Consider the following 23048-nt stretch of genomic DNA (forward strand, 5'->3'; position numbering starts at 1 on the left):
ATATTCCACAAGTGGACCTATACACCAGGGGCAGGAGCTTTCTCTCCCATGGGTGCGAACCGCGGAGCGCCCCCGCCAACCCCCACCCCCTCTCCGCCGCTAAATTATTACTGTTGCTAACTTATTTCACAACTAAAAGATAGAGACAGATACTATTAATATTTAATACAATATTCCAAAACAGTACGTACGTTTCATGTACAGTACCATGATGAACAGAAACTTGTTATTAGGCTACCACAAAACGTACCTGCAGTTACAAAGCTTCGTTGCTAGCTGCTTTTGGACCAGGATCATAACTGGAATATTATTTCGCTATAAACAGCGATGCTGCTCCCGTTATTGTAACGTTAGATCCATCCATTTTCTCTTGCTTCAGCAGCTCAACAACTTCTAAAGAAGTTTCTCAAGGGCACATATCAGTATATTTAATTTTCCTAATGACCTGTTCCTTTTCATTCCTCTGAGTGGCAGACATATCTACATTGCATTTTTATGTTTTGTTACTTAAGCTAGCTATCTTCCACAGTTCAAATCCTTAGCAAATGAGCCGACAAGATCCGATGTTACACGTATGGATGCCATATTTAACTGACAATATACTGACCAATTAACCTGCGGACTTAAAAACGGCACAAATGCGATTTCTTCTGTAGAACCATACTGTAAATCACTGCATCTGGCAACACTGGTCACAGCTCCAAGAAAAAACTGTAAAATAAACTTATTGTGGGCTCCTCTGATTGGCTGCCATGGGTGCCATGCACCCATCGCACCGATTTAATCTCCGCCTTTGCTATAGACCAGTATGTAAGTATGTTACTGTTGCAAATATAAAGCTCCGTATACGAACACTTTTCGTTACGACGCGTACCCTGAAGTATAGCGGGGGGGCTGCACGTAAAGGAGCACTGCTTTCCAAAAGTAGTCCCCCAGGGGCAACTGAAGACAGCGAAGAAAACGTGTGACTGGTCAGGGAGGCCGCAGTCGATTGGCTGACAGCTCACAATGCGGTCCCATGCTCCATGTACGCAATGAAGCTCCGTCTGTCGCTTGAAATGTGATAGAAAGAAAATAATATCAGCGATCCAACAGTACAGTGTACCAAACTTGAGTAAATGGGCCATTCCACCGAATCAGTGCCTTTTCCGTCCCCAGGCATTACATGCATAAATATGTGTCTGTTCAATACATGATATCATCAAGCAAAATGTCCTGCAGTTTGTCCTAATTACAATTTTATGATACATCATGTAAAATCTTAATTAAAACTACACTGATTATTTTATTTTAGCCCATCCCCACTCTCCAAGACTACACTGCACCATAACATATAATGATTAGAATCCTTCAGAAATCTGTTTTTGTTTTGTTTTATTGTGTGACTATTTCCAATTTAGACATAAACATATTTTCTCATTGGAAATAATAATATGTTAGCTAAAATTAAAAAGAACTGTCATGTCCCCAGGTCCTGTTACCCTGACAAGTTCCCCCTTTTAAAATTTGGTACTTTCCGCAAGTCACATGAACAACAGTAAGTAGCATCATTTGAGTCTCCTGAAGGCCATGGGAAGATCAAAACTTAGTTCTCACACTATTGTTTCTGTATTTAATTATATTGAAGTATGACTGAGAATGTCAATCTCAACGTTCAGTCCTGTTAAGTTCCAGTTACCTAAAGTATTTCTTTATGTTATTATGATTTTTTTTTAAATATCGTTTTGGTAAACCACTTGAAAGGTACTAATTGTTCTCATGATAATATCATTGATGCCATGTGGCTACATATCATGTATTTGCAAATGTTATGCTAAAAACTCAGTCCTGGTACTTTCAGTCCTGTTACTAATATGAACGGTAACAGAACTGAATAAAACAGGAATAAGAGGTTTGAATGAAATAGCCATTTTAAATCTGGTATATACAGTGGGGACTCTTAAACTGTGATTGACGGAATCTAAAACAAAAATCCAGAAAATCACATTGTATGATTTTTAAGTAATTAATTGGCATTTTATTGCATGACATAAGTATTTGATACATCAGAAAAGCGTAATTTAATATTTGGTACAGAAACCTTTGTTTGCAATTACAGAGATCATACGTTTCCTGTAGTTCTTGACCAGGTTTGCACACACTGCAGCAGGGATTTTGGCCCACTCCTCCATACAGACCTTCTCCAGATCCTTCAGGTTTCGGGGCTATCGCTGGGCAATACAGACTTTCAGCTCCCTCCAAAGATTTTCTATTGGGTTCAGGTCTGGAGACTGGCTAGGCCACTCCAGGGCCTTGAGATGCTTCTTACGGAGCCACTCCTTAGTTGCCCTGGCTGTGTGTTTTGGGTCATTGTCATGCTGGAAGACCCAGCCGCGATCCATCTTCAATGCTCTTACTGAGGGAAGGAGGTTGTTGGCCAAGATCTCGCGATACATGGCCCCATCCATCCTCCCCTCAATATGGTGCAGTCATCCTGTCCCCTTTGCAGAAAAGCATCCCCAAAGAATGATGTTTCCACCTCCATGCTTCACAGTTGGGATGGTGTTCTTGGGGTTGTACTCATCCTTCTTCTTCCTCCAAACACGGCGAGTGGAGTTTAGACCAAAAAGCTCTATTTTTGTCTCATCAGACCACATGACCTTCTCCCATTCCTCCTCTGGATCATCCAGGTGGTCATTGGCAAACTTCAGACGGGCCTGGACATGCTTGAGCAGGGGGACCTTGAGTGTGCTGCAGGATTTTAATCCATGACGGCATAGTGTGTTACTAATGGTTTTCTTTGAGACTGTGGTCCCAGCTCTCATCAGGTCATTGACCAGGTCCTGCTGTGTAGTTCTGGGCTGATCCCTCACCTTCCTCATGATCATTGATGCCCCACGAGGTGAGATCTTGTATGGAGTCCCAGACCGAGGGAGATTGACCGTCATCTTGAACATCTTTAATTTTCTAATAATTGCGTCAACAGTTGTTGCCTTCTCACCAAGCTGCTTGCCTATTTTTGCCTTGGGTAAAAGGGATCTTGAAGAAGGAAGGCTATCACTCCATTTTGCAATGCCATACCATACTGTACCCTTGTGGATGACACTTGTTTGGAGCCAATTTTCTCCTACAACAGGACAATGACCCAAAACACAGCTCCAAACTATGCAAGAACTGTTAAGGGAAAAAGCAGTCACACAAGCACACTCAATACCCACACTCTTGCAAAAGCATACACACACAATTGTAACAGCTTTTATGTGGTTATTTAGACTAAGGTCTTTTTTTGCCAAATATAATGACTTCTGTTTTATCTTTGTTTATTTGAAGGAAGTTGTGTGTCATCCAGTTATTCTCACAAACACAAGCACTCATTCCTGTTACTCAGTGCTCATTCATGTTACCCAATTTTCATTGCTGTTACTTCCTGATTTTTATATAAGAAAATAAATATAAACAATTTATTTTTCAATTAAGGTTGGTCCATCATTTAAACAATTGTATGATAAATCACATGATAGATTTTTGAGTATATTGAGGTTGGAGTCTCCCTTAAAAATAAAAAAAATATCATGGTGTTTAAAAAACAACAACATTTTGCCTGTTTATATTGGGAGGCACAGATATATCTTTTTTGAATATGTAACCAATTATTTCTGTAAAATACCCTGTTAACTGAGGGGAAATCTAAGAAACTAGTTGGCATGCCTTTTAATTGATATTTGAAAAATTGTAAGTGTTTTGATAACAGGACTGAAAAACATGCAACCATTTTACATTAAGAAACCTTGTAAAAAAATGAATTAAATTGCCTGAGATTGACCATAACACATTTTGAATAGCTAAACGGATGTTATTAGATACAGTGCTGAAAAAAGATGAAAAATTAAGATTAATTTTTTCAACATGCGAATGGCACCGATTCGGCAGAATGTCCCAAACATGTGCTAGAACTATCCCTGTACTTACAGCCACAATGCCGTCCGATGCTCCAGGATTCTTACAGTGCCCTGTAGGTAACCTGTGGTAAAGCTTACCTGGAAGGGGGGATGTCCCTGGCCACTGAGCATGGTGAGAGTGAACCCTGGATGACAGTGGACAATGCAGTGGGAACTCTCCGAACTCTCTGTCCCAGGGCTGCAGGTGACCGAGGCGTGCTCAAGCTGAGGAGGACCGCATGCATCCGTCGGACAGGGCTGCCTTAAACAGCTGGACCATCACAATCCCATTCATCAGGAGCAGGAAGACAAAAGGGAAGGTATAAGAAGCTTTCATGTTGTGTTTGGTAGAATTGTTTTGATTGCGGCATTTTACTAATTCAACAGGTATTGTGTAGGGTATGTGTGTGTTTATGTATATTAGTGTTTGTGTGCGTGTGTATGCCTGTTTCACGTGTTGTATAGACATGTGTGTATAACTGACACTGTGTGTGTGTGTTTGCATTACTGTGTGTGTAAGCATGTACATATATGTGCATTTAATATATACAGTGCCATAGGAAAGTATTCAGTTCACTTTATCCACATATGGAGAAAGTTGAGATATATTTCATTTTTTATTGGTTAAAAAAAAATCGACCCACAAAACATAACGGCAAATCGAAAACACAATTGTAGAGATAAAAACTGAAATATACCATGTTCAAGTATTCAAAACCTTAATTTAGTAAATTGTAGAATCTTTTGACATCGATTTACAGTTTTCTTGGGTATACCTCTATCTGCTTTGAACACTAGAATTTGGTTAGTTTCTCCCATTCTTCCTTGTAGATCTTACTTGTAGATCCTCTCAAACTTGGTGAACTGCGATCTTCAGGTCTCCCCAGAGATGGGGTTTCAGTCCGGGCTTTGACTGGGCCACTCAAGGGCATTTACAAGGTTGTCCTAAAGCCACTCATGTGTTGTCTTGTTCTTTGGGTCATTGCTGTGCTGAAAGATTCATCTTCACCCTAGTGTTAGATCCTGTGCATTCAGAATCAAGTTTTGTTCCAGGTCCTCTGTATTTTGCTCAAATTTTTTCTTCAATCCTGACCAGTATCCCAGTCCTAATGAGAATCAGTCCCATAGCATGATGCTCCCACCACCATGCTTCACTGTAGGTATGGTATTAGCCAAGTGATGAGCGGGACCTAGTTTTCACTAGACTTAGCTCTTGGCATTCAGGCCTAAAGGTTAAATTTTGATCAAATCGGATCAGAGTGATGGCATATCATATGCCTTATACTCAGGAATGGCTTTCATCTAACTACTCTACTATTGTTATAGTTTTGCTAGATTGATGGAGTTCTGCAGAGATAATTGTCCTTCTGGTAGGTTCTACCATCTTTACAGAATTTTTTTGAAAAAAGCTCTATTAGAGTGACCATTGGGTTTATCACCTTGACCAAGGCCCTTCTTCCCTGGTTTGCAATCATGTTGATTGCAAACTTCTTCCATTTTATAATGATGCGGCCCACCGTGCTCTTCAGAACTTTCAATGCTTTACCAATTTTTTCATCCTTCCCTAGATCTATAATCATTCTCAGAGGTCTATGGAGAGTTCCTAGGACTTCATGGTAACATGCACTGTGCCATGTGGGACCGCATATAAACATGTGTGCCCTTTCAAAATCATGTCCAATCAATTGAATTTGCCAAAGACTCCAATCAAGTTCTAGAGACCTCTTGAGAATCATCAAAGGAAACAGGATGCATCTGAGCTAACTTTGGAGTGTCATGGCAAAGGATCTGAATACTTCTGTATATAAGATATTTCAGTTTAAAATTTTCAAAAATTGGCACAAAGTTTTTACACTTTGTTATTACGGGCTGTTGTGTGTAAATTGATTGCAAAAATATATATTTCGTCAATAATGAATGAAGTCCATAACATAAGAAAATGTGGAGAAAGTGAAGGGGTGTGAATACTTTGAATGTGTGTAGGTGACCGCATGTGTGTGGGTGTGTGCATGTGGAAGTCCTAGGAGACCCCACCCTCAGCGCACCCATTGAGGGCAAAGGCGCTGAAGTGACACGATGTGCGTAACGCGACTCCCGTCACGGCAACAAAGGGTGAAGAGAAGTTGAGCATGACAGCTGTGGTCAGGAAAAAGGGTTGACTCAGGTTGTGTGTCACATTCACCACCAGCGGATTCTGTTGGCATGACAACTCATAGGAACCTGAGGACAGAGCAGAAAGGAATAGGACATGTGTTTTAAATCGGCAAACTTTATAAATATGGAGGGACTGTGGATCCATCTTTCCTTAGAACTTTCGAGTTGGTATATCTTTCTCTGCAGATCCAGAAATATGAGCAAATCACAGTCTGGTCATGTATATGTTTTTTTATATAAACAGCTTATGCACAGATTGTAGCTCACTCAGCTATTCTTCCCTATTGGCTGCTGAATTTACTTACTCTACCTATCCCAGACATGGGAATCTAGAAAATGCTGTCTATCTATCAATTTGTGTCTACATTTTAAATTAGTTTACAAAACATGGGCTTTAAAGTTTATTTTTTTTAAATGTTCTTTCAAACAGTCCAGGTTTTTTATTCCAGGCATACATTTCCGATGTACAATCTGGGCTACAGTATCAGTTTGATCAAGGGAGGATTTTAGCAACATGAAGGCAAGAAAAATTAGGGAGGGGAGCTGCAACTAGGCTACCGTTTTAAGATTGTATAAAGAATAAATACATGCACAGAACATGGCCCATACGAAGGAGCCAAAAAGGATCTGCAGTCCCAGCAACATATTCAGCCATCACCTTCACCAGAGCAACCACTCTCCATAATCCTTCAAAAAACTTCATGTCCACACCCAAGCTAAACCCTAAACCTAACTTATCACCCTAACCCTAGCCATAACTGTACGTGTGATAACATCATGAAGCATCTTAATTTTCCACCACAGTCCTTCTGATGCCGTGGTGAAATAGTAAATAAAAACATCACAACATTTTACCTAGAATAAATTGTTTTTTTTAGAAGATGTCATTTTTACTTATAGCTATATTGTGACTATATGCAGTACTACATAGTCAACAAGTGTGTATGATTTACTCTTGATGACATGACATCTGCATCTGAGTTTCGGGCAACTCATCCAGCTCTTTTGTTCCATGTTGGCTCAACACTTAATTAGCTAACACCAGACACAGATGAAAGTGGAAACCTATCAGTAAAACATTGATGAATAAGGGAAACATTATATTTCCCGACTTGCTGCAATAAAAATGTTGGCACCAGAAAACAAACTACCTAGCTATGTGAACCACCCTGTTTCATCCAATATCATGACAAAAAAGATTTAGACTTTTCTGGGCCTCTAAGTCATGAGTTGGAAAATGTCAATTCAAACAGTCAGCCAGCTCTTGAAGAACAGACAAACATCCTTTGAGGGCAGCTAGTTCATACCCAGCGAATGGTTTCGGCCAGCAGTATCAGACAGTTGGATGAAGACTGTTTTCCTGCACTGCTCTCCCGGCCATGCTCCATCTGACGCCAAATAGATGATGACTGACGCAGCAACTCCTGGTTGAGCGAATCCCACCTTGGCAAACAAATGAAATGACTTTACAACACCACAATGAGTTTGATTGTTTAATAATCTGTTCTTGAATGTTAATTTGATTACATTGTAATGATAACAAGGGGAAATAAGACAGAAACATGACTGTATCGAACATGGCATGACAAATTGTACAGAAATTGTACAACAGTACAAACATATAGAAATGTGCACATGACGAATGATTGTCAAATGAGTTTGGAAAGAATCAAATAGTGTTTTGGCCCTGGTTTAATGTAGTGCTCAATGGAGGAAACAAGGTATAACATACAACCCCTGTGATGGACTGAAGTACTCTACCTTGAGCCATACTGTGTCTTCCTCGTCATTGTAGGTCTGAGTGTATGACTGGGCTGTGCATGGAACCCACGTGTCATGTGATGGCTTCTCGTTAATCTCAAGGTACTGGGGTTTGCACAACTTTAATAAAAGAGAATCATATTGCAAATATTTAAAATATTTGAAATATTGTCACACAGAAAAATTACAATTGTGTCGGTTTTACACAGATCCAGTTTGTGACACGGTGCATTGCGTGAGACGAAATGATGGGCGTGTTTTCCCATGTTTTCCAGAAATCCTGGTGGAGAATATTTCCAATGGGATTTCTGGAAAACCTGTGAATTTTGGGAATGTTTCCCGAATTTTTATGTCATGCTCTGTGTAGATTAATGTTTCTGAGGGAAGCAAAGGACAGTGCAGATAAAGGCAATGTACCTTGTCCAGCGAGGGCTCTCCAGTAGCTGCCAAGGCTGGGCACCTGCTCTGGTCTTGATGGGAGGCGGCGGCTGTGGAGGCCCATTGGTCATTGTACCCATGAGGGGTGAAGTAACCACAGTCCCGTACACTGTTGCCCCTCTCAAACTCCTCACACACCCCGTCACCCTCATACACATAGCACAGGCTGGGTTCACCTGAGGCAGAGAACGCATGGACAGATATGAGTGTAACCTTATTTTCTTTTTAGCACACTACTTCTGTACATTAGGGCTCTTGTGAAATGAAAATGGTCCCTGTGAGACCCAGGTCAAATCAACAGTCTGGTGGCGAGACTGCATTCGATTCCCACAGAGAATCTAGTCGGAAATGTATGCACTCACAATTGTAAGTCAATCTGGACTAGTACATCAGCTAAATGACTAAATGTATACAAAATGTAAATGTAATGTAATAGGAAAACATTCCCTAACTGGGACGAGGCGCTTCAGTTAGAAAACAAACAAAAAAAAAGTGTCTAGAATAGATGCAATAAATATTATCTTATACTTTCTATCTGGATTCTCAAAGCCAACCGATCCCTTGGAAAAAACAACGAAAACACAGAGTTCCATAATAAATAGGTGTGACATTCAAAGTGTCACAACAAATTATTATGGAAAGAATTCAAAGAAAATAATAAAAAAGCAAAGCATCATGTAATACACAAATTATGTCTAATGAGAGGAGGCAGTGTGCTTAGATCAGAGGCTGGATTTGGCCCTATTTGTACCGACAGCTGTTAAGGTATAAGAGAGCATTTACTCATTGACAAGGTGTTTAATTGGCATCATTATCCAACATAATGGTCTCAAAAACAAAAGTCTAGACAATATGAAATCAAACCACATTGGATTTCATACACTTTCAGTCACGGCATCTCTGAAACTTTCATACACTTACTTTTCTCCCCCTTTAAAAAATTGTAGTTCCACATATGTTCTGTTTCAAGTGGCAACCAAAATCCATTTTTATAGTACATTACTTTGTTTTTGTTTTTGATCATACGTTTGATATCCTTGTCTTGTCCTTGTAAATCCAAGAATATTAATTTTCCTCGTAGAGATTAATAAGGTATTCACTGCTCTGTCCAAATGTAATGAATTATCAAGGGAACAGGAAGCCATTTGGGGTTACCCAAAATGTGTCCCTTCACTTACATTGACAACCTGCTGAAATAAAGTATGTGGGAATACAATGTTCAAACCCCTTGAATTATTTTAGTAACTCAGTAACCATTTGGCCTGCTACATTCTGATCTATGTACATTTTGTGCCATATTCTAAAATTGAAAACACATTGCTTTAACTAAGAGCATGATGATAAAAGAAGGGGACAAAAGCATTCCCTGGGCATGGTGAATACATTTCTAGAGGATACAAGAACACCACAACTGTGTGGTTGACATTTGCTGTTGTCACTGTGCAATGTCTAGTAAGAATGAATACCAGAGGCAGTGTTTAACTTGTCAGCATTGTTGTGTTTTGAAAATGAAATCAAGCTAACTTGATGCAGTTAATGTACCTCAGGAAAAAAAAATCAATCTCACAATTCAAATGTCTAGGTGATTGTTGTTTGAGAATTTGAGTTTATTAGATTTTGTTAGGAATGATATTAGATTATTGTACACTCTCAAAAAGTATTTTTTCTTAAAGGGTAGAACCACTTGAGAGGCATATCCTAACTTCATCTTTTTTACCTTTAGCAATTGTACCCCAGGTCATTGCTCTGATATTTACCGCAGTATTACCTCAAGGTTGTGATTTTGCCAAAGGAAAACCTTTCCTTTGTAGTTTCCCATTGCAGGGACTAACACATTTCCTTGTAGTAATTTGGCAAAATGTGCATCCGTACATTGCTTATACTGATATATTTGTAGCCAAAAATAACTAAAAGCCATGTCTCCAATATAATTGCCTTTTCATAATTGAAATTCCAGTCATTGACAGTAACTACCCAAATCCTGGGATTTTCAAGAAACTTAAAGATGTGTGTTCTCTCTAATTTCCAGGAATCTATTTGGATTTCTGGAAAACCTAGAAAATGTGGGAAACTTACCACAAATGTGTAACCTTATCTGCCAGCAGGGTTAGGTAGAAAAACTTGCTATGCAACAGGGATTTTTTTTCTAAATAAATAACTTCAATCGTTCCAAATGACCAAATGAATAATAGTATTTTTTCAATTACAATTACATTTGAAAATAAATTAGAGCCTATTCACACTAGATTCCATAGACAGTTTCATTTAGATTAGCAAGACTTGTTACAAGATCTGTGTCAGTTATAATTGTTTGTAAACAGGTGTACATTCAAATTATTGTCAAGTATAAAGCTGATAACTTCTCTTAGTTAACTATGCTACCAGTAACTAACAGTGACTAGTTAGCTAAATTTTATTGGAACTTACTCTCTGACTTTCAAACTTTACTTTGTTGTTTACGAAAACACCATAGCAATGTTTCATTGTCTGTGCTTATCAAAATGGACACATCAAATAAGCTTTTATTTTGATATGTAAAATAAAATAAAATAGATTTTAGAATATTGTGTACATTGAATTTGGGATAGCTTGCAACCAGCCTGAAAGAATTGCCCAAAAACTACATTGATTTAACAATCCATGTGAAAAGATACTTGTTGTTCTTTTGAAATGAAACTGTTAAAATTACTAAATAAATAACAAACTACACATGCTAGCCCAAAGCAACAGATAATTCTGCAGGACAAGCACTATCCCAGACCTATGTCGGTGGGACACATTTGCATTGTAAATGTAAATTTGTACATATTCTTTAAATGTCCCAAAACCTTTTCATGTTCTAAGAGATTGTCCTGCTGATCACCTGTTAAAGGTTGATTGCTTATTTTGTTTCTAAACCATTTTAATGATTAGTTAAGCCTTTCAAAACATTTACATATGGCTGACTGGTCCAACGTCTGGACTCTATGAAGTCTTTCTCTCTTATGTATGCTCCAAGCAGCAAGGAATAAAAATGTTTCACGATTGCACAACATGCAATTGTGGGAAAAAGGCTGAAGAAAAAAAAAATTTGAGTTGGGAATGGGACGCAGAGGTAAAGAAAACAGTATCCCTGTCCAATAAAGCATATAGTCCTGTACCCTCCATAGTTTTATAAACCAATAAGGCACAAGAAATATAATCCTTTCCCCTCCATAGTGTAATTAAACAATAAGGCACAAGGTATATAATCCTGTCCCCTCCATACTGTAATTTAACAATAAGGCACAAGGCATATAATCCTGTCCCCTCCATAGTGTAATTAAATAATAAGGCACAAGGCATATAATCCTGTCCCCTCCATACTGTAATTTAACAATAAGGCAAAAGGCATATAATCCTGTCCCCTCCATAGTGTAATTTAACAATAAGGCAAAAGGCATATAATCCTGTCCCCTCCATAGTGTAATTTAACAATAAGGCAAAAGGCATATAATCCTGTCCCCTCCATAGTGTAATTTAACAATAAGGCAAAAGGTATATAATCCTGTCCCCTCCATACTGTAATTTAACAATAAGGCACAAGGCATATAATCCTGTCCCCTCCATAGTTTTATAAACTAATAAGGCACAATGCATATAATCCTGTCCCCTCCATAGTGTAATTAAACAATAAGGCACAATGCATATAGTCCTGTCCCCTCCATAGATTTATAAACTAATAAGGCACAAGAAATATAATCCTGTCCCCTCCATAGTGTAATTTAACAATAAGGCACAAGGCATATAATCCTGTCCCCTCCATAGTGTAATTTAACAATAAGGCACAAGGTATATAATCCTGTCCCCTCCATACTGTAATTTAACAATAAGCCACAAGGCATATAATCCTGTCCCCTCCATAGTGTAATTAAATAATAAGGCACAAGGCATATAATCCTGTCCCCTCCATACTGTAATTTAACAATAAGGCACAAGGCATATAATCCTGTCCCCTCCATACTGTAATTTAACAATAAGGCACAATGCATATAATCCTGTCCCCTCCATACTGTAATTTAACAATAAGGCACAAGGCATATAATCCTGTCCCCTCCATAGATTTATAAACTAATAAGGCACAAGAAATATAATCCTGTCCCCTCCATAGTGTAATTTAACAATAAGGCACAATGCATATAATCCTGTCCCCTCCATAGTGTAATTTAACAATAAGGCACAAGGTATATAATCCTGTCCCCTCCATACTGTAATTTAACAATAAGGCACAAGGCATATAATCCTGTCCCCTCCATAGTGTAATTAAATAATAAGGCACAAGGCATATAATCCTGTCCCCTCCATACTGTAATTTAACAATAAGGCACAAGGCATATAATCCTGTCCCCTCCATACTGTAATTTAACAATAAGGCACAATGCATATAATCCTGTCCCCTCCATACTGTAATTTAACAATAAGGCACAAGGCATATAATCCTGTCCCCTCCATAGTGTAATTTAACAATAAGGCACAAGGCATATAATCCTGTCCCCTCCATAGTTTTATAAACTAATAAGGCACAAGGCATATAATCCTGTCCCCTCCATAGTGTAATTTAACAATAAGGCACAATGCATATAATCCTGTCCCCTCCATAGTGTAATTTAACAATAAGGCACAAGGCATATAATCCTGTCCCCTCCATAGTTTTATAAACTAATAAGGCACAAGGCATATAATCCTGTCCCCTTCATAGTGTAATTTAACAATAAGGCACAATGCATATAATCCTGTCCCCTCCATACTGTAATTTAACAATAAGGCACAAGGCATATAATCCTGTCCCCTCCATAGTGTAATTTAACAATAAGGCACAAGGCATATAATCCTGTCCCCTCCATAGTGTAATTTAACAATAAGGCACAAGGTATATAATCCTGTCCCCTCCATTGTTTTATAAACTAATAAGGCACAAGTCATATAATCCTGTCCCCTCCATAGTGTAATTTAACAATAAGGCACAACGCATATAATCCTGTCCCCTCCATAGTGTAATTTAACAATAAGGCACAAGGCATATAATCCTGTCCCCTCCATAGTTTTATAAACTAATAAGGCACAAGGCATATAATCCTGTCCCCTCCATAGTGTAATTTAACAATAAGGCACAAGGCATATAATCCTGTCCCCTCCATAGTTTTATAAACTAATAAGGCACAAGGCATATAATCCTGTCCCCTTCATAGTGTAATTTAACAATAAGGCACAAGGCATATAATCCTGTCCCCTCCATACTGTAATTTAACAATAAGGCACAAGGCATATAATCCTGTCCCCTCCATAGTGTAATTTAACAATAAGGCACAAGGCATATAATCCTGTCCCTTCCATACTGTAATTAAATAATAAGGCACAAGGCATATAATCCTGTCCCCTCCATAGTGTAAATAACCAAAAAGGCACAAGGCATATAATCCTGTCCCCTCCATAGTGTAAATAACCAATAAGGCACAAGAAATATACTCCTGTCCCCTGCATAGTTTAATTAAACAATAAAGCACAAGGCATTAAATCCAGTCCTCTCCATAATGGAAAAAAGGCTCAAGGGGGTGTGGTAAAGGGTCAGTATACTGTACCACAGCTGTTCAAATATACATGTGGTACGTGATTATTCATTACTTATGTGTTAAATATGTGTCCAATACATTTAGATTTCTATGAAGTATGACCTACACTAAATATGAATGTTGTGGGAGTCACCTAACAACAGAATGGGCGTGTACCAGCTGACTGTCAATCTCCTCCTGCTCAGGCAGATGACAGCATCCCTTTGTAATGTAATAGAAAAAAAAATGTAGATACAGTCTGAGATGTTTTTTCCCCCTGCCAGTTTATAGATTTGCCACAAATACAAGCACAGGATAAAACAACATTATTCAGCTATGAGTAAACAGAATAATAATAGTCCCGGGTGTGCATTTCGAGTGGGAGCTCTTCTTGACCTACACCACCGTACAACTTCATAATGTCAATTTGACCAAGTTTGAATGAAGCTTCTGCATGCAATACTCAATCTGTTGAGTCCCGTTAACATCGCCTGGTAGGGCCTCAATTGTGGTCAGACAGAGAAAATAATTACGAGACTGTTCTAGTCTGTTCTTCACTCACCATTGCAGTTGAAGCCTGACTCCATGTGGCACTTCTTAGAGCAACCATCACCATCCAACAGATTGCCATCATCACAGTCCTCTGTCCTACAAAAAGAGAGAGTGAGAGAGAGAGAGAAAGCCTGCAAGGATCAGTAGACTCCATAATAAACACACTTTCTTTACAAACACACAGCCTTCTGATTTCACTACAATGTGAAATCTATGTGTGTGACCTTAATATGTATCATACCGATACTGTATGTGTGAGATCAATGCTTGTGACCTCAATATGTATGAGACCAAAATGTATTTGTCCAATTTAAAATACAAACATGAGAACAACATGTATGAGACCAGTATGTATTAGATGAATATATAGACCAAAATATATGAAACCCACATATGTGAATAAGTAAAAACAATATGTATTTTACTGATATGTATGCAAGACACCAGTATGTATGAGACCAACGTGTATGACCCCAAAATATATGGGATCACTACGGCTATAAATACTGACTAAACTGACTGACCCCTGGAGTAGTCCGTCTCCACAGAAAGGAGCTCCGTGTCTGTAGAGGAGAGGTGGAGAAAGCTCACTGAGGACGCCTCCGGCTTCCACCTGAACTCTGTACTCGTACTCCACATCCTCTAAAATGTCACTGTGGGAACACGTCAAAACAAGCAACAATCAATAGTAAACAGTGTTGAAATCACGTTTTGAACTGTCATTTCTTCCTATAATACACTGACTGTTCCCATTTTTTCCATGTGGAATTGCTGCTCAGAGATAGAAAATGTCCAAATGCTACAGAAAGGTAGAAATGACAGTACTGTCAACTAACAGTAACAGCCAACTCAGATGGATAGTGCCTTCTGACACGCTTTAAAAGACTGTACTTGTTTGTCTGTGTCCAGAATGACGTTAACCTTGTGTTGGAAGCAGTGACTTTAAACCTAAACAGGAGGTATGGATGGTCCGGTGATATCATACCTCCTGTCCCAGGGCTATTGACCTATTTTGGTCAGCTCCAAACCATAAAAAGAGCCTTCCATTGATTTCCCGGCAGCATCGCTTGATTACAATTGTCTCCGGCCAGCAGTAAAGAACGCCTACAGAAATGCACATCATCTCCTTTCTCAGGGGTGTCAGATTTCCTCCCCTGCTCAAATGACTCTTATTAATTCTGAATCGACTCGGAGATGGCTCTCTCTCTCTAGCATTCCACCGGAGGATATTTTGCAGGAGCCGGTTTGCTTCTTTGGTCGGAGACTTGGGGTGGTTTTTTGCCTTAATGGACAAGGGGAACGATACGATCAGTTATTAATGTGTTTCAGATTCAAGCCAAACTTTTCTAGAAAGCATACTGGGGTGGGGGGTCTGAGAGGTATAATACATCAGTGACCAGGGACTAACAATATTAGTCCATCCTACTGCTATTTTACACACACCCCTACAATGTTTTGTTTGTTTGTCCCGACAGAGTGAAAATATTCAGTCTATTTTAAAGGATTAGGTTATCATCAAGTGCAAGTTATGTTTTCATGGGACGTACCTCTTGGTGTCAGTGTAGACTCAGGGCCAGTCACAATGCTTGGACTTACTTTATTTTTACTGGTCCCCTTCTCTCTCTTCACCTTCTCCTTTAAATGACAGGCCCCTCTCACTGATCATATACTAGTCATGATGAGCACACAGCACAGAGCCTTCAGCGGGAGGAAATGGCTGAGGAACAGCTCCAAACAGCCACGGGTGTTTACTGTTTCTGCTGGTCACATTTGGTTTATATTCCAGAGACTGCTTCTCCCCAACTCTAACCTCTTTGCCCTCCTTTTCCCTCCACATAACTTTATTCCCTTTGGTTTTTACATCTTTTTGCACTTACTGCCGCATGTGGAACTTTTAGAGATGAAACCAAATGTATTCCTCGACGTGACCTCCTGAGCATATCCACCTACTCCGGCAAGCACTTGAAAAGAAACAACCTCCCACAAAGGGTTTAAGGAAAATTACAAAAGAATTCACTACAAATAAAGGTATTAATACCAAATCCAACCAGACTAACGAGTTAGAAGAAAACTGGAACACAATAGAAAAAACTAAAGTTGGGAAAAATCTAAAGGGACTGACTTAGGTTATGTGTAACACAATGCTGGAATCAGATAATCAACTTCACACTTTTTCTCACCATTTGTGATTAATATTGTTAGAGGCCTGCCAGAATCCTGCAAGATAGTTTTGTTGAATAAGGCCCTTGATGTTGATTCGGATCAGTAGCTAGGCCTAAGAAGCATAGCCTTCTGATTACATTTGGTTCTGTTTTGCAAAAACAGTGCCAGACCGAAACACTTAAGAATGACGAATATCTGCGTTTCTGGGGCTACAGAAGATTGCATTGTTTTGATCTTTGTAACTGACATGAATTACACTTTTTTGGGGGGTGTGTGTTCTTAGGCCCACTTGTGTGGACCAATAAATCTGTGTCCGCGCAAAATAACTTCATGGAATATTCTTTAAGTATTTTGCTGACATCCAGTGTGGGGGGGCCACACTTATCTGTCAATCTTACCTGTCTGTAAATGTAAGCAGAGTTTGCTGGACCACGTCACCAGAGAATGGCGGTTGCCGGACCACTCGGTAGATCAGAGGCTGGCAGCTGGAGCAGAGAGCATTTTGAGGGCCAGAAGTGAGCATGACGGCGTCAATCTCCATCTTCTCATCGAAAGTGCTCAGTCTGACAGCGGCCACCCTGTTGCGGGTGTGCACGCGTAGAGTGAGAGGCACATCACAGAAGACTTGTTGGGGACCCATGTCCAAAACCTCGCCAGTGTCTGTAATCAGCTCCACCTTGGTGTTCGCCTGCTCATCTGTTGAAACAACAGGGTGGCTAATTTTCGCCTGTATGATCCAGCATTTCCGGAGCAAAATGTATCACTACGAGTTAGCCCCTTTACTAAAACCTGAGAGACGTACTCTTAGAACATCCAAAGCGTTATCCTTCCATGTGGAGAGTGTCGGTAAATGCGACACCATCGGCCACTACCACCTGGGACCTACCGGCTGAGATGTAGGTGATCCACACGGTGAGGCTGTCGGCGACCACAGGGTGAAGGAAGCGCAGCATCAGGATGCAGCCCCCCGTTTCAGGGCACGGGGACGTCACATTGGCGTCGTAAAGGCTGAGCTCCGGACTCCAGGCCTGTAGGCTGGGCTCGCACGGTTGCTGTACATCTGGGGGGCCTGCATACACACACAACCAGGAGTTTCACACATAAACACACTTACATACATACATTCTCTTTATAGTAAAATGTGCTTGACCTATAGGGATTTAAATGCATTGTGTTGTTCAGTGGTCGGCTTTGCTTTACACTCTTTTATAGTGCTTCTGCTACGTTGTGTCAAGATTTGAATCACTGGATAAACATGACTGCAGCTTGGTAAGGGGACGGGGCTACTGGAAGACACCAGCAATGTTCAGAGGGCAAAATATTCAGAGAGCCTGGGAAAATCACATGACTTGGCTGCGGGACAGGGTGGTATTCTCCAGACAACAGCGTGGAGCACAAGAGACCCAGGTGCGACTTCTCACAGGAAAGGAATCCATGCCCCTAATTGCAACCGACAGGGCTCACAAAACAATTTACAAAGCATGTTCGTCTTCTCGGTGCTAAAGGAGGAACAGGAGCAGGTTGCATGTCTCAACATAGCGCTGAGCTAAACGGCTGGATGGAGAAAAGAATGGAGGGAGAGAGCCTGCAGCAGTAGCCCCCAGTCAGCCAATAAGCCTTAGCGTCTTCGGCTTCCCCGGCTTCTGCTATTTGCACCTAATGTGGCTCCTTCACATGTGTGGATTCATGCAGGGTAAACATCGGCCCGCCAAGTCAAACCATAAAACTAAATTGGTCTGATAAACAGAGAAGGCCTCGACACGGGCCCAGATTAATGGCTGTATCAGATGTGGCGAACGGCTCCCACAGGAAAGCCAACCGCTTCAAAATCTTAGTGTATCATCCTTCCTGCTTTCAGCAACTTAGCCATGTCACAACTTTTCCCTTTCTCAAGATTAAATAGACTCCCCAGGTTTAGAAATACATGCTTAGGTTTCACTGTCTGAGCCCAATTATTACATATTTTTTATGAATTTGTACAGGATAAAACTAGTACTCAGGTTCAACATTGGACTTGTACAACTTGGCCATTATTCGAGTGCTCACTATCGTGCATCACACTATATTTATGGTAAATTACACTCTACCCAACATGCATGTATGAATAGCACATTAGATGAAACAGACAGGGAACATGGTCAAGCTTTGCCACAGGTGGTAGGCAAACACGTCATCTTGGCCCATTGCCCAGTGTGTTTTTGACCTCCCCAAACGCATGCTCATTTAGTGGTCCACATCTGTGCTTATAAGCGAAGGGGCGCTATGCAGATTTACATAACGCTGTCCTGGCTTCTCTGAACTAATGGTTTCTACTGTTTTTGCTGGATGGATTACCGCTGTGGACCAAAACATGCGTTTTTATTTTTCGGAGCCAAAACCTAACCCTTGTTCTAACCCAATTCTCCTTACCTGCTACTTATATTTCCCTAATCTGCAATATTATTTTATTTTAACCTGCCATTTTTAACATGCTTTGTTAGTTTTTCTAACCTGTTGCGTTCATTCTGCTAACGCCCTGTGTTAGGTAATATAAATGTTGACATAGATGGTGAAGTCAAACATTCTATGGGTTTCTCTCTTACGTCTGTGGAGTAATCCAACTCCAGAGTCAGCCTTAGCCTATAGACAGCTGGTTAAACCTTTAATACGATATAGTAAAAAATTAAAAGATTTTGATAGTTATCCACACTGACTGCTGTCAACCCCCGACAGGTTGTTTTTAAGAACAGTTATAACAGTTGAATAACATCAGTCAGTGAAACACTATACAGTGACATTGCATTTAGTAGTATCTCATTGATGACACATCTTTCCCAAGCCAAAAAATATATATATTTAAGTGTATTATTTGGAACCCTTTATTATTTCACTTTAGTACACTAAATAGTATTAAAATAGCATTTAAATAAAATTTGAATAGTAATAAGTATACTTGAGTAAAAATTAACCCACTTGTTTCATACTTTACTATAATTAAAATGCATGATTGGAATTAACATATTCCAAATGAATGTTTTAATAATGATAATATGACATTTATTTGAAGTGTGTTATTAATTTATATATCTGGCTTGGGTAATCTCAATATAACTTTTTCTTTAGATTGAGTGCAGGTTGAATTGAGTTATTGGACATTAGGCATTTCCCAGAGTGTGCCATCCTTAACAGAAACATGCTAGTGCCAATTTTGTCTGGTAGGATCTCACTAGCTTGTGCTTGGCAATGAGCACCTGTGTTAGATTCTGACCACTGGGCTTCACTAAACTTACATTGAGATTGATAGTGTACGTTATCTTGGTTTAGTTTGAAGTTTATTTTCTTGGACACCCATTAAAGGTCTAGGTCAGATCAGATTAAGTTTTAATAATGATATAAAACGTATGAACTAAAAATTATCTGAGTTTTTTTAATTCCCATATACACACACCATTTTGTTTACACCATTCCAACACAGAAAAGCTGCTTTTAAACATAATACAAAAATGGTGGAAGGAATTTTGTTTTACTAACATTCCTATTATTTATAGGCCATAATTGTTAAAACAAGAGTTTTGGCATTTAACAGAGTTACAGACTCACAATTGAAGGAGGCATTTATATAAAACAGACCAGTCAACAGGAGTACAAAACATCATTGCTATATGAGTTTCATTCTTTTCAACAAATTTACCAATCACATCAGATTTAATATATATTTCCATTGTGATTGGTCATTCCACATATTTGAAATGTATAAAAGCCTCCTTAATGTTTCAAGCCATAAAACCTTTGTTTTCCTGTTCTAATGGAAGTTCTCAGGGCCCTTGATCGAACACATGGCTTACACATGGACAAGCAGGTAGGCAGACTCTCTCCCCCCATAAATTACGCTACAGTACACAACAAAAGCCAACAGACTGTATGTCTCTCTTCAGAACTATGGATTCCACTCTCCTGGCTAATGCCGTAATTGTCTTTATCATCATTATAGTGCTGCATGGAGAGTAATCCCCTCCTCTCTTTTCAAAGCATCAATTCCATTGGAGGATTTCCACATATTTGGGTAGAATTTCCAAAATGTTTTATACACGTCATGTCAAAACTGGGCTTCTCCACAGTCAAAGAATCTTGATTGAAATAATAAGAAACATCTGCTAAATGAAGCGTAAGGTTTCAAAGCACTACAGGATACATTGTTTTTATACATTACCAAAAGAGGACTCAGCCAAGCACCCTGTTTTTCAAATGGCCAAAACAAGAGGTGTTCTTTAGCCTGGCAATTATCATTTCATAATATTCTTATTTTACATCCAGCCAGTCTTTATCTTTGCACGCACCTTCCCCACAGGAGATTAGGGGATCCTCCTTTGTTACTGAAACTGCCCAGTGAATATCTCATTTGCACCTAAAAGTGCATATTTGGTTAACTCTTACCCAAATGATGTTGCAGAGTCATCCAATAAAATCCAACCACAACTGTACATCTGAAACAGACCATTTAAACAAATACAATAGTGTGGATTGTCATACACATGGGAGGGATGAAGTAGTTAATCAACAATCTAAAGAAGGTAGAGCTACAAAACGGTTTCCGTATTTCTTTGGTTTGCATAGAAAACATATAACTTATTTCACAAAAAAATCTGAAATGACCAGTCAATATTATCTGCACCTTGGTGTTCCCACTTCCACCATTCATAATGTTATCAAGAAGTTCAAAGTAAATGCTACTATATCCAACTTCCCTGAACAGGGACACAGGAGAAAACTTGATTGAAGATCACAGTGAAGGATTGCTTAAATGGTATAGAAAGCACTGCCACACATATTCAAGCTGACCTTCAGACACAAGCTACCACAGTATAGTTTTACGATACGAGACCCAGGAGAACACCTCTGCTTTTGCTATTTGCCAAAACACACCTGAACTTTCCACAATCCTTCATGGACAATCTCCTGCGGACAGATGGTACCAAAATACAGCTTTTTGGTTAAGCATACCATACCCATGTTTACAGAAAACCATATTAAGCTAAAAAGAAGAGAACACCTTCCCCACAGTCAAAAACATGGAGGAGGTTAAGTATTGTTTTGGGCTTGCTTTGCTGACTTTGGCACTGGGTGTCTTGAACGTGTACTTGGCATCATGAAATCAGAATACCAAGGCAAACCTAGTGACAGAATACCAATGTCTAAACCAGGTCATGGGTCTTCCAGTTGGGGAGTGACCCAAAACACACTTCAAAAAGCCCCCAGTAATGGTGCTCAAGTGGGTGGTAATGAGTCCAGATCTAAATCCCAAGAGGAGTGGGCCAAACTGCCTGTACGGACGTGCAGGAAGCTCATGCTAACAAATGCTATCACATATTGAGTTTAGGTTGTCTGTAATTTTGTAACTATGCCATTTTCATATTTAAAAAGTTATATCTGGAAAACACAACATTTGAATTTGAATTGTTAGAGTGACAGTACCTTTTGGTGATGGTTGTGCATATATATGACATGCATATTATTAAGCAGAGGCTTTTCTCCATATGTATTTACAGCGGTGTATCCATACATTTTAAGAATGGGTAGCCTCAGAGCGATAAAACCCACATATTTGAGCCATGCCAATGAATATGTGGAAAAAGAGAAATACTAACCAATAGCCTCTTCAGGTGTCCAGTATCCATCAGAGTCGCAGAGTCTAGGAGAGGTCGCCTCATAGGCATACTGATGGAAAACACTGTCCATATCACAGTCCCTGCAGTTTATACCATCCACTGTGGAAGAACTGTTAAGACACTTGAATATAAGTATCAAAAAAACTTTGAAATTGTCATTATCTTTCTTAACTATATTTGTATGCGTCCAACCTGGCATCTGATACATTTCTTAAATGAACTGTATACACTCACCTAAAGGATTATTAGGAACACCATACTAATACTGTGTTTGACCCCCTTTCGCCTTCAAAACTGCCTTAATTCTATGTGGCATTGATTCAACAAGGTGCTGAAAGCATTCTTTAGAAATGTTGGCCCATATTGATAGGATAGCATCTTGCAGTTGATGGAGATTTGTGGGATGCACATCCAGGGCACAAAGCTCCTGTTCCACCACATCCCAAAGATGCTCTATTGGGTTGAGATCTGGTGACTGTGGGGGCCATTTCAGTACAGTGAACTCATTGTAATGTTCAAGAAACCAATTGGAAATGATTCGAGCTTTGTGACATGGTGCATTATCCTGCTGGAAGTAGCCATCAGAGGATGGGTACATGCTGGTCATAAAGGGATGGACATGGTCAGAAACAATGCTCAGGTAGGCCGTGGCATTTAAACAATGCCCAATTGGCACTAAGGGGCCTAAAGTGTGCCAAGAAAACATCCCCCACACCATTACACCACCACCACCAGCCTGCACAGTGGTAACAAGGCATGATGGATCCATGTTCTCATTCTGTTTACGCCAAATTCTGACTCTACCATCTGAATGTCTCAACAGAAATCGAGACTCATCAGACCAGGCAACA

General features: G+C 39.6%; 1 protein-coding gene across 1 annotated transcript in view; it reads right to left on the minus strand.

The window, feature by feature from the left end:
* Positions 1-23048, minus strand: part of pappa2 (pappalysin 2) — a 57071-nt gene that overhangs the window by 17988 nt on the left and 16035 nt on the right. The window contains exons 6-16 of the mRNA XM_020041751.2: positions 22177-22307; positions 17439-17621; positions 16951-17248; positions 14914-15042; positions 14400-14485; positions 8250-8446; positions 7833-7952; positions 7379-7514; positions 5963-6137; positions 4017-4188; positions 875-1052 (exon numbers count right to left, since the gene is read on the minus strand). Of these exons, the coding sequence (XP_019897310.2) occupies positions 875-1052; positions 4017-4188; positions 5963-6137; positions 7379-7514; positions 7833-7952; positions 8250-8446; positions 14400-14485; positions 14914-15042; positions 16951-17248; positions 17439-17621; positions 22177-22307 (1805 nt within the window). The remainder of the gene's footprint in view (positions 1-874; positions 1053-4016; positions 4189-5962; positions 6138-7378; positions 7515-7832; positions 7953-8249; positions 8447-14399; positions 14486-14913; positions 15043-16950; positions 17249-17438; positions 17622-22176; positions 22308-23048) is intronic.

Source organism: Esox lucius, chromosome 3, assembly GCF_011004845.1.
Source record: "Esox lucius isolate fEsoLuc1 chromosome 3, fEsoLuc1.pri, whole genome shotgun sequence".
Taxonomy (NCBI): Eukaryota; Metazoa; Chordata; class Actinopteri; order Esociformes; family Esocidae; genus Esox; species Esox lucius.